Source organism: Labrus mixtus, chromosome 7 (assembly GCF_963584025.1).
Source record: "Labrus mixtus chromosome 7, fLabMix1.1, whole genome shotgun sequence".
Taxonomy (NCBI): Eukaryota; Metazoa; Chordata; class Actinopteri; order Labriformes; family Labridae; genus Labrus; species Labrus mixtus.
In genome coordinates this window covers 11,732,449-11,745,401 of record NC_083618.1, presented here as the reverse complement: position 1 = coordinate 11,745,401, position 12,953 = coordinate 11,732,449, and the positions used below count along the sequence as shown (strand labels likewise).

Here is a 12,953-nt window from a genome sequence, read left to right as displayed (position 1 = left end):
CATGCCATACAGGGGGGTCGTGATGAGGACTGAGGAGGAGAAAAAGAAATAAAAATACTGTACCGATTGATCTCCAGAACTTGTGACTGCCGCCTGTCAAGCATATTCAGAGAGATACAATAAATCTGCTTTATCTGTATTTACTAAGATCACATTGGATCACCTTCAGATCTACACAACTTAACATGCTCATCATGCTTTCCTATCAGCTCAGTGTTCACAGCAGTAAACAGAGTACGATGAGAAACTGGTTTAGTGGTGGAAAGAAGCAAAGTACATGTACATAAGTATTGTACTTAAAGTTAATGTGGAGCTACTTTACTAGAACTGTTTTGACTACATAATATATCTGAACTTATACTTCATACTCCACTACATTTATCTAGTTACTTTAGTTAGCAGAACGTTTAAAATTAAGGATTATCAATATGCTTATAAAATAAAATGTATTGTTTTTGACTAGACCAGTGCTATTCAATGCGTTTGATCACTATGCTGGTGTGACTGAATTACCCCTCTAAAAGTTGCAGGTGATTTAATTTGGATACTAAAAACTAGGTGTTTAATAAGTCAGTTGTGCCATATTTCACAAAACAATTGAGAGAGATGGGAAAGAAACTATCTTGCCTACATTCCAAATAAATATTTCCCACTGATATAACTCTGATGCATTAATCTTCACAAACTGAAAGTCCTATTTTCAAGCAGTTAAGTCACATGTTCAATTTCCTGCAGAAAGGGGTTAAATACAAGTACATTTAACCCCTAATACTTCTGTACTACTGGAAGCTGGACTTCTGGTGATGTCTTTTTAAACTGTTGAACTGACACTCAAGTTAAAGATGGGAGTACCTCTTCCACCACTCTCTATATTGTCTTATTATAGAGCACACAGACAGTTCAGTGTCTGTTTACCTTTCTGTTTATTCTGTCTACCTAGAATAAAATGTCACTATTTTTTAATGCCTATAGCAACTCTGCAGCGCTGAACTATGAACTGTGATACCAGCAAAGAACTGCACAGGTATCATTTTCTCTCTAAGTTACAGTCTCTGTTCAAACATCACGCTTTGATTCTATGCAGGCATGCTTTGTCAAACACCAATTAAAGCTTTCCTTAAATAAATTAATCTTTGAAATTGTCTTTTTTTTCCAGTCAGCCATAGATGAAAGCTGTTTTATTTATAGAAAACTGATAATAAGACTAACACCCTGTTGTGGGGCGGAGTGAGATAAGAGTGAGCGTATAGAGGGAGAGTGGTTAGAGAGGGTTCTCACTCACCTCCGCATGGTGTTCCTGGTTCTGCTGGAGGACCTCTATGACTAACTCCGCCAGGCGAATTGTTTCCTCCAGCTTTTTGGCAGGCGTGACTAAGCGGCCTACGTTCTCTGAGACAAAAGGATGAGGGTGAGGGATGAGTGGTTAGTCAAGCACAGAGCAGGATTCCTTGGGGATTCTTTTATTTTTTTTGACTATTGAGAAAGATTCTTCCTGTTTATATTTTCGACTGTTTAATAGAATAATAAACACAGTGCTTACACTGTGATGTGGAGCTAAAATACCCCCATTACAAGTGAAGCACGTTCTCACTCATATGCATTTTGAGTTGCATGACATAAAGCAACAGAGCTGATGTGTTCAAAGGTGTCAGGCGCAAGAGTGGTGACGCTGAGATGGAGGTGCAATGTGGCATCCAGAACATGCATAATGTGAGGCAGTACTGAATAAGGCATCTGTATAAGGAGCTGTCATATGACATGGTAAACTAAATATACACACACACTGTAAAAATAAATCATTACTTTTGATTAAAGGTTCTCATTCAATTTTATTTTCATTAAATTAAATTAAATTTTTCTTAGGGTTTTCTAATCATAAAGGTCTATAGTGTGAAATAAGTAGAATCATTCATCATTTATTTATGTTGCTATAAAGGGAAATTATATTTAAAAAGTAACACAAAATTCAACAATATTATAAAGAGAGAGACAACTTTGAATAAAATATGTTTGTTAAAATTGTATTTAAAACATTAAAGGGATACTTCACCCATTTGCATTAAGCTTTGTATCATTAGAAACCTGGTAGTATTTTTGAATGGTCGTGCATCCCGCCATGCATTTTCCCCTGAGATGGGAAATCTTTGTATTTCTGAGTCTTAAAAGGAGCTTCCAGTGACGCAAAAATCGTCATTTTGCGTCACTGGAAGCTGTTGCCATTAGCGGGGTGAAACTACAACGCTAGTTCCTCATATTTCCGACCACTGAAGCTACAGACCAATCACAGATCAGTGGGTGGGAACTCACTCCCAGTCACAAACTCTGTGGTTAAACACACAAAATGCCTCGTCTGTTTTGTTCTTAAAAGGCGTTTAAGAGTGCTTATTTTATTGTTAATAACCTAATGAGTGAGCTTAAATCTCGAAAATAAATTAAAAAGCCAAAAGAAAATTGAACAGGTGACTGCATATGTGTTTTAATGAATTATTTTTACAGTGTGATTAGTTTGATGTGGAATCCATGATTCTTTTCACACTAAAAATGGATTTGGCCCTCTGTCGCTTATTTATTTCATAAGACAGTTACATGTCATGAAATGAGAGATTTCATACGACTACACTGATGTGTATACAATTTGGAACAACATAGAACCAAATGGCTACACAGAATTCAAAATAAAAGTACATAGAAACAGAACTCAACATGAAACAGAAGTGGTCCTTGGACTGTGGTTGACAATGGGTCTGGAGTTGTTTTATTTCAGGGATCATTGTTTTAGATAGTTTTAAAATATTCAGATTTAGGCTACTCTTTCATTTCTTTATGATTGTTTTAGTTTCAGGAAATCTAATGCTGCATGGCTGAAGTCATACTTGAGGCGTTGCCTTCAGGGACTTGTAATCGACACTAATGGATGGATCACATGGACTTGTATTACAGTAACTATATACTCTGTGGTCATAAAGCCCTCTGAGGGGGAGCACTTGGAACAGATGTGGAAAAGGTTTGTACCATGGTTTGAGATAAAAGCATAGTGGGCCTTTGTGGTTTCATAAGAACCATGTATGTATTATTATGAGACACAGTACAGTGTGTGATAGATCTGCTGTTATATAAAGAATTATGGACTGCATTGTTCAAAATCAAAACAATAATTTGTCCGCTGCATACTGTGGAACAGACCCCATTCACCAAAAAATCTAAAAAAAAACCAACAGGAAAAACAAATGTTTTAAATACATCCCTGATATTATTTAGTCATGCACATTGTTCAGTTTTCAAAGGTTCATGGAATTATTTTTGCTACGGATACTGCAGGATTTGTATCCTGATGTAAATTGTTGTGTATGAGCGTGTGTTGTGCATTGTTTTAAAAAGATTTGACATGAACTAAACACTTGAGTTTCAAAAACCAAACCACCACTTGCTGCATGACTACATGCCACCAATTAAACCAATTTGGAGTTTTGCTAGACTGACCTTTAAGTGTCTAAAATAAAAAGTTTTTTTTTCTTTTTTTATTCGGTGTGATATGCTACATTAATAACGAGTAAAGAGTAAGATATGTTTTTGAAATGTATAAAACATTTATAGATTTTTTTCCAGTGGATGAAGAGGGATACATTCAAATGTTGCTACTGTGGATGTTTTCCTTTTCTTCATTTTACATGTTGGGCAAATATGTGACTTTTTCTTGTCTGAAGGAGATTGTATCACTCATTTTTCATGCAAACGTTTTGCATTCATTTCTTTTACAATCCACTAAAGAACCATGTAGTTTGAACACATGAAAACTCAAAATTCACACACAGTCTTTGACAACATCTGTAGTGATATAAAGTAATACAATCTCAAAGTATTGACTTTATAAACAGAGATGTTTCAAACATGCCAAGACATTTTAGACTCTAAATAAATGTGTATATTAAAATTATGTTTAATGTACTTTATGGGAGATGTGCTACAGATAAACTACGTGCATGCATGCATGTGTTCCATTAAGTAAAGACATACAGGAGTGCAGGGTTTGGTCTATATGTGTGAGCATGTTTGTGTGTATTATGCTTAAACTACAAGCTAAACATGAGTTCACCTGGATCCTTTTGATCCTTTTGACCTTTCTCAACTTCAGCGAGAAAAAAGGGAGAGAAGAGATAAAGAGGAGATGTTTAGAATTAGTATGGTTCTAGGGTTATTTACACGTTACAGGGGAGTTTGTTGACCCTTTCAAACAATCTGCTGGGAACAATGTCAGCTCCAGGGAGTGGGGTTTCTGAGCAACAGACAAACGTCACAAACACACAGTAAAAACAGAAACACTGAAATATTAGCCTGTGGAAAATTAAAATAGTGATAAGATGTTTGTTAACAGACATTGCTCAGACTGTTGTAAACAGTTAGAACACACAGACAGTTGCCAGGATCGTAGACAGGACACACTTAGAAAACTTTATAGACAAACAGGAGCAGCTGAATCCATACATCCTGCCCCGTCCTGACCTCCCCATAAAATAGCTCTATTGACAGATGTTCCTTCACTTTCCTCAGGTGTCACGGTGGTTTTAAAGCATACCTGTTCGGCACAGCACATCACTGACACATGATCAGACCGAATGACTGGAGGAGATAACAATGTAAGCAATGTAAAAATGCATTCAAGTCAAAGGAACGGGCATCCAACCAAAAGAAAGAAGCTTACAGGCCAGACTTCTCATTCATGTCCATCACAGACAGATGGTTCTTAAAAGAAAGGACTCCGACTGATTCAGTGTGGTACTGTTCAGATCTCTCTCGACCCGCGCGCTCCCCACTCACTCTCTCAGACAAAAAGCACAGATAAAAAGCAAGCATGGCAGCAGCAACATCTCTGGAGAAAGAGGAGAGGAAAGAGGTGGGGGGGGGGGAGGGGAGGATGAGGTGAAAGAGCGCTTGAAAGAGGGAGGAGAAGGGGAGAGGCTGGGGATAGGATGATGAAGGTACTCACGGATGGTTAGATCCATCACTTGAGACGCCAAGCAGAAGACAGGGTGCTCAAACATTTCCCTCCTTTTCCCTATAAAAAAGGATCGGGGCATGCAAGAGGCTGGGGTCAGGGGTGGGAAAGCTGAAGGTCAGAGGCTGATGGGAAGAGGGCTGTCCAGGTGAAAACGACATTCTGTTGGGCAGGAGGCCCAGTGCAAAGCCAAATGTTTGGTTTATTTCGAACCAGGCGCCTCACAAGGACAGTAAATTCACATGACATGGCAAGATAGTAAGGTTTAAATCCTTAGTATCTTTAGCACCCTGGGGGATTTCTATTAAGACATAAACAACATCTGTTTCTATGTCAAAATGCAAATTGAATGCATTTTGAGGTTAAACTGTGTGAAAGACAACACACCAAAGAATAAGACATTTCTAAATGTCTAATCGTTGCTGTCATTTTTGTGATATGCCATAAAGAAAGTTCATGTTGTTATGTCTTAAAAGCACATGCAGGTGGCTGATACTGGTTTGTAGATGTTCAATCCCAGCATTCCTTTGGTTCAAAGCCAATAATCACATATTTAAGAGGTTGGAATAAAGTGATAACTCTGTGGGAGAGAAGATAAAGAGCAGAGCAGACAGAAAGGGAGAGGGAGCCGAAGAAAGCGGTCTTTGGCAAGAACAGAAGACAGAGGTGACAGGAGAGCTGCTGGTATTTCAAGGCAGGGGTGTAAGAAGGGGGAGGGGAGAGTCAGCTGGAGGAATCAGAGAGCTACATTGAGATAGTAAGAGAAGGGGAGTGTGCTTCGACTGGGAGCTGGGAGTCAGAGAGGACATTCAGTTAAGCTGACATCATAGTCCAATCATCGTACGGTGTATCAGAGGTCAAGATACTACACAGCTTGACTAAAATCAAGGCAAAGCGAGAGATCAGCACATCAACAGATTTCAGGGCTTTGAGTTTGAATGCATTTTTACTCACACACCTCTACACAAAAGCCAACTTGACCTACAGAACAGCACAGAGCTAAAGCAGGCCTGAAACAAAGGAGAGAGTTATTGCACTGAGAGACAGAAAGTGACCGACAGGCTGTCACAAATCATTTGGGATATATGGACATAAATAACCAGATACCAAGTGAATTTACCATGTGTATAGACATAAATAGCAGTTATAAGCACAATCTAGTGCTGAGATAAAAAAAAAAAAAAAGTTAGTCTGGCAATAGATTTAAACATTTAAAACGTGGTGTTAATTTGTTACTCCACACACAACCATTCTAATATTTTCTGTTCGGATTACCTTCAATTTTAGCATATTCTTGAATCCGCTGATAGTTGAGCTGAGCGGCCTGCTCCAAACATTTGCGGATCACCCCTTTCACTTCTTCTGGTGGGACTGGGGTTACGATGTCCTTCATCAAGACCTGCAGGCCACATTTAAGAGGAAATCTATCATCACTTGTAACTAGATCCCAGCTGCTGTTTCAGGAGGTGGAAAATGTTTGTTTTTATGTATACAAACCCGTTCAAGCAAAGATAAAGTGGCCTTCAGGGCTCCCTCTGGACGACCGAAGGGGAAACAATATCTGCAAGAAGATGTAGACATTGAATGTAAAATCAAAACAACAACAAAAACTTGGTAAGATTTTTTTCTGTCTCTCTGCGTGTTAAAAGTCACCTGAAATTTACAATATTGTTTTCCAATATCACACGCAACCGCTCCTTGATGTCTTCAAAGCGCTCCTTCTCGTCCACTTTCACTGTGCTCAGCCCGTCTGGCCTATGAGGATCACATCCACATGCTTTAAACCCAGCTGAACCCCTGCAGAAGTTCAAGTTATGCAACCACTCATCTCAGACACTCAGTGTCTGAAAACTCCCAGCTCCAAAGGAACTGACAGCTAATTGTTTGAGGTTTCTTTCATAACACCCCTTGTGTTACACATACAAGTAAATAACAACAGCTCACCTTTTTTGCCCTTGAATGAGAGGTATTTTGGAATCCTTTCTCTTTCTAAACTTGAACATGCATGCTCGTTTAGAGGCAGTTGGAGGATCTGGGCTTTGGGCGCTCTTTGAGGACTCTAGGGCCTCATAGCCCAGCGGCCCCCAGTAATTGCTGCCCTCTCTGACTTTAACGGACGCATGGGAGGATGAATAATATGGACAGTGAGAGACTATGGCAACAAAGGACAGAGAGAAAAAAAAACAAAGAAAATACGTGGAGACAAGCAATTGATTAACAACATAACATGTGACACAAAAGGCTAAAAAATGTTTTAACATAACATAAAAGAAAAATAAACAAACACAAATACATTAAACTAAAATAGATGGAAGACAAAAAAGCCATGGATTCTCTGATGAGGCTGACTATTCTGTTCTGTCCTTATCCATTGTGTTTCAGAGTTAGTGCGCCTACCTACTCTATTTATAGAAGGTTTCAGATTGCCTTAAGGAATAAACTTCATAGTTACACAGTCATAATCTTAATTGTTAAAATCCTGTTCAGACATGAAACCCCCAAAGTAGGAAGATGTAAAAGAAGGGATTAGGGCACACCTGTTCCCATGGACATGGGAGGCACAAAAAGCAAAGCTGTAGTGAAGAAGGGTGGGGTCAATGATAGCCCCAATTTCTGCTCTTTCCAGTAGATCACCCAGGTAACACAGATGTCTGTGACAGCCTCGAACTCCGTTCCTGGCACAGTACTCATCCAGGACAAACACCTGGCCTGGGCTAAACCATCCCTTTTTAACAGAAACAGATGAAAATCGTATTAGCGTACCAGTTAACTAAACAGCCTGCTACCATTAAAGTATTATGTTGTGAGGTTATAAACATAGAATGTATAAAAATGTGTTTTTGTGTGTTATTTGTTTGCTGAAAAAAGAGTTAAATGTCATGGCTGTCAACTCAGTTGGCATATGGGGCTCCTACTGTACATCCCTGTGTGCATCGGATTAGTCAATGGTTGTAATGTGCAGAGAGTCTCACCAAGCAGCAGAAGGTGTCGTTGAGCCTGTGGTCCAATGTGAGTCGCTGCACCATCTCAAAAAGCGAGGCGTGGTCAAAGCTACAGGGGTTAGCGGAGATAAACTCATCCATGCCATGTTTCTGAGCTCTGTCAGCATCTATCCAGCCAACGGTACAGGGGAGAGAACACGGTTCAGAGGAGAAGACATCAGTGGGGCAAAGGCAAACAGTGAGTCTTCGTCACAACACAGAAAAACCAGGGATTTTTTTTTTTGTGCTACTTCTAAGGGCAAATTATAAACACTTACAGCTTACATTGTCAACTTGCATTGTGTCAGACAGCGTAAAGAGATTTGATGTATTAGTGGATGAGATCCTGTTGATCATCTATTGTATGTGCATGCATGCATCTTCATTATGTCACATTCCATGATGTTTTTGCAGGAAGAACTAATCTTTCAAAATCCAAAATATGTCTTAAAAAGTGCTGTTTAGATGCATTCTTCTGAATGTATTCAATAGATTCTGCCATTCGCGATTGTTGAATGTCACTCAGGTCCTGACAAATATTGGGATGTGTGCTAATAAAAAAGAGAACATGGGAAAAGAATAATTAATCCATACAAAGTGCTTATTCTAGAAAAAGTTGTAAAAACTAGACTTTTTGATTTTTTTTTCTCCTTTTATGGATTCTAGAAAGTGGTTTTCTTTCGGACTAATTTCTGGTCTTGCTTCATAACTTTTTAAAATTATTTGTATCATGAGACTATTACAAAACTAAACCTGTTCTGTGACTTTTATGGATAAAGTAAGTGGAATTAGTAACATCATTTGGTGTTAAATAAAAGGTTATGAAACTATAATAAATATGCACGATGAAGACATTGCTGGAATAACCTTTTTACAAATTCTCTAGAACACAAGCGAAGACGTCTACTAAATAAACACACCAGTGTTTCTTTAGCTGGAATCAAATTAACAGCTAGCAGCAACCGAATAATGGAAACGGGGATGATTCCAAATAGATAAAGAGATGCAGACATGTCCTCAGTGTGAGTGACAGATGTCATGTCCATGAGACACTAACATGAGTGATGATGAAATGTTGGGTGGGAAGTGGAGGCCTGATCTTGGCTGAGAAAGGCTGGGACACCAAATAGAGCACAACTGACATCTGACAACCCCCACGATAGTGAGTGGTAAGGGTAGAGGATGTAATAGTGGAGCTAAGCATTCACTCACATTTTCTACGGTAGGATAAAAAGGGAACCTACAGAGGGTTAAACTTCAGGAAATTAGCTTATTTGTACTCCGGTCTGAGAGGGAAAACCTGAGAGACAACAAGTAAAATGTAGACGGTAGAAATAGGAGATTGTTTGAGGTAGAGGGACAAGACAGGTAAAGTAAGTAATTATGTCAGAGAGTAGGACAGTTAACATGTAGGGTCTGGAAACACTGAAAGAAGACAGTAAATGACACCCAGTGCTGGATGAGAGGACAGTGGCAGGATGGAAGAGAATTTGATGGGAAAGAGATCTTTTGTGATAACAAGACGGTGTTCACTCAGATACGTGCTGGACAAAAAGTGATGACCACAAAAGGAAGATCCACTCGGGACCAAAGTTTCAAAGGAAGTGATGTTGTGGACCAGTTTTAAGAGAGTGAGAAAACATCTGAAGAGTGAAGAGAAGGTGCCTGGGGTTGTTGGGCTATGACATATAGTGAGTGGGCTACATCTCCTTTGGCTGGATTCAATGAGGAAATATGTATTTAAGTCCAGAATACAGTCAATACTACAATTAAATGACCATGACTTTGGATAACCAGAATGACTTCAACCATAAACCAAATAACACAATTCCTGCAGTGAATAGGTACTTTTTGCATACATATGTAAATTATCACATGCCGGAGAACAGTGTGACTTTTCATAGAGCTTTTAAATGTCATGCACATCTGCAGACCCATTTTCAAATTTGCATTTTTATCTTTTTTTAGCCATTCCTTGATTTTTTTTTAATACGCATTTGCAAGTTGACAATACTTGAATATGTTGCAGTGTATTCATGATCTCTACAGAGCACACTAACAGGCATACCACTACTGGAGAACTCTAATAGGGTAGCAATACAATTTGGTGCAAGTACATGGGTAGATAGCATGAAGCCGACAGAGGCAAAACTGTGTCATTCTCTGGGAGATGGGGGGGAAATGAATGAAAACTCCTGTTTCTTTTTTTTGTACAAAAGTATGGACACATGACACAGGTGTTCTCCTATTCAGGCAAACAAAGGGCAGTCAAAAGAAATCAAAATGAGATCTCTCCTTGCTGGAGGTGTTAAACCGGTCTAGCCTCTATCTACAGGCCCATCTACTGCAGGAGGAGAAGGGGGAGGGGGGGTCCGGAGTATTGTATTGTAAGAAGGGGCGGCATTAGCTACTCCTTTTCTTTGGCATTCAGAATACTCCGCATACATATTTGCCAACTCTCATGGAGAAAAGTTCAAAGAAAAGAACTCAAAACATTTGGGCCCTCTGAAGTAAAGCACGGGCAAGTGTATTCAGAAATTTCACTCAACATGATATACATTTTGAATAATAATACTAACTGCAGACATCATCTTTCACACTTTACCTACACCTCTAACACTCTGTACGTTTACAAGGGGCTTTTTATATGGTCTCCATATCATCTTACTGTAATTAATGAATCCTTAGTAGTCTTTAAATTGAGATCATTCTTGTTAAAATTACACATCAAATCTTTTTTCCTAAAATGACAAATTTGTGTTTGCTTCCCTAAAAGTATTTTCATACTGCTTTACTCTGAGGGATCCAGTCACCAATATAAAAAAAGAGAGAAGGCAATTATGCAGTTACAGCTTTAATAAATAACTTTAAACAGTACTAAGTCAAATAATAGGTTCTCTTAATAGAATACATGCATCCTATGCTGGCACGGATGGATGCTTATATTTTGATCCTCTAGCTGAGGTTGTAAAAAAACAAAAAAAAAAGTTATCAACTAAATATCTAAGACATGAGGCGAGACGTGAAAAAGGAGAAGAGGGGAAAGAAGAGAGAAAGAACGTTGCATTTGTCAGATAATCAGCGGGGATTATCTGAGCTGTGCCGGCTACAGGGAAGCACTTACCCTTGAGTCCAGCTAGAAGACAGCAGGGTAAGAAGGGACAAACCAGAATAACATAAAGACTAGCAACAAGGCTGGAGGAGAGCAATCACGAGAGACCCTGACCTAGCAGCTGCATTACTCAAGAAGGGTACAGGCAAAGCATGAAGAAGAAAACACAACTGAAAAACAACAACCTATACCAACATGAGAGTTTGTGGGCGGTGGTGTGTGAGTACATGTGAGGTTATGTGAACTTTGACAACAGATGCTGAGGCATATTAGAGACAGACAAAGAGAGAGAGAGAGAGAGAGAGAGAGAGAGAGAGAGAGAGAGAGAGAAAGAGAGAGAGAGACAGAGAGACAGACAGACAGACTGACAGACTGACAGACTGACAGGAAGAAAGAATTAACGATCCTCATCACTCCACTGCAGTTCTTTTATTCTGAATTTTGGACACGTACTTAAGGAGTCAAGAGCTACACGATACTGTCACTCAGGTTAACTGCGGATCAAACAGAAGGCTTACTTTACAAAAAGTTGTTGGCAAACACATACACCGACTCGATGAAGCGAGTTTTATTTCTAAAAGGTGCCTGAGTGTTTTTATTTTCAAGGGAAAGAGACTTAGGAAGGTCCTGGAAAGTTAAAAGACATAAGCACTATGGTGAAATGGTGAAACATCACAATTCAAGCAGGACATTTGATCATACTTTACAGGAGCCCTTCTCTGATTACATACAAAGACATGTCAGTTAAGCTAAACACAAACAGCCCACAATGTTTTCAGGGGTTTTGTGCAATCGTGAAAAGTTGAAAAGTTGTTGTTAGTCATTCTTAACATGTAATAGAAGGTACAATGTTTTTAATGTCAGGGTTAGCTTTGACACATTTTTAAGCTACATTTTGACTTCATTTATCTCCTAAAGTGTTTATGGGGTTTTTGCTGATTCACTAGTACAACTATAGGATTTTTATGGAAGCGTATTGCATTCACATGAGAAAATTAAAATCAGCTTTTTTTTTTTGATTTACAAGATAATTGTCTCAGAATTCCATTCTATATTTTATGAAAAAATGTAATTCAGCACTTTTTCCAAACAAAAGTTCCTAAGTTTGACCACTTAAAGTAGCTAACGTTCCCAGACTATTACATTTTATATTGGTTTGGTTTTGGAACATGGGGAGATACTCGTGTCTTTGGGTAACAAAAATTGTATTGATATCAGTTTGTCAACTTTACATGAAATCATCATCTACTATAAAACTGGTTATTTGAGAAGGAGAAGAAAAAAGTGAGAATTTGTGCGGACCACTTAGAACCTTCATAGGCCTCTTTTTCCCCCTTTTCAGTTCACTGCAGCAGAGTCAGGAGGGCTGTGTATGTTATGGTCCCAGTGCCATTCAAGACCACCAGGGGGTGAAACATGTACGCGTGGTGTGCCACAATGTTTCAGGGAGGGGGGAGGAGATCTGTGCCACTGTGAGGAGACTTTGAATGGCAACAGCTGGCATCAGAGGAGTCAACTAACCACAAGAACGACCACATACTGGACAAAGAAACCAATGGAGAAACAACATAGAATTTATGTGATAGGATTCTGAATAACTGATCCAATTCATGTCTTTTAGTTTAACTCCAATGATATGATAAACAGAGAGTGAAATAAACTTGGGGCTTCTACATTTTTTGTTGAAATTGTTCTATTATCATTATGACTATGACCCTGGGTTTCCATTAATTACCTTTAGAAATAATGCCAATTATTTGTGGACAATTAAACCAAAGGAAAAATAAAGATCTTGCTCGTAAGAGTAAGACATTAAATATTCTTCAACTAAAAAGGTGCACACAAAAAGTCATGTTTATTTTTTCTG

At 38.8% G+C, this 12,953-nt stretch overlaps 1 protein-coding gene across 16 annotated transcripts in view; it reads right to left on the bottom strand.

The window, feature by feature from the left end:
- cadpsb (Ca2+-dependent activator protein for secretion b) overlaps positions 1-12,953 on the bottom strand; it is a 64,793-nt gene that overhangs the window by 13,587 nt on the left and 38,253 nt on the right. For 2 of the 16 annotated variants that reach the window (XM_061042960.1, XM_061042951.1), the window contains exons 12-20: positions 11,099-11,110; positions 7,966-8,102; positions 7,531-7,718; positions 6,647-6,748; positions 6,491-6,554; positions 6,269-6,392; positions 4,985-5,053; positions 1,283-1,389; positions 64-93 (exon numbers count right to left, since the gene is read on the bottom strand). In XM_061042960.1, the coding sequence (XP_060898943.1) occupies positions 64-93; positions 1,283-1,389; positions 4,985-5,053; positions 6,269-6,392; positions 6,491-6,554; positions 6,647-6,748; positions 7,531-7,718; positions 7,966-8,102; positions 11,099-11,110 (833 nt within the window). Of the gene's footprint in view, positions 1-63; positions 94-1,282; positions 1,390-4,093; positions 4,127-4,984; positions 5,054-6,268; positions 6,393-6,490; positions 6,555-6,646; positions 6,749-7,530; positions 7,719-7,965; positions 8,103-11,098; positions 11,111-12,953 lie in introns of all 16 variants that reach the window. The other 14 variants (XM_061042962.1, XM_061042953.1, XM_061042964.1 and 11 more) reach the window with 10 other exon arrangements.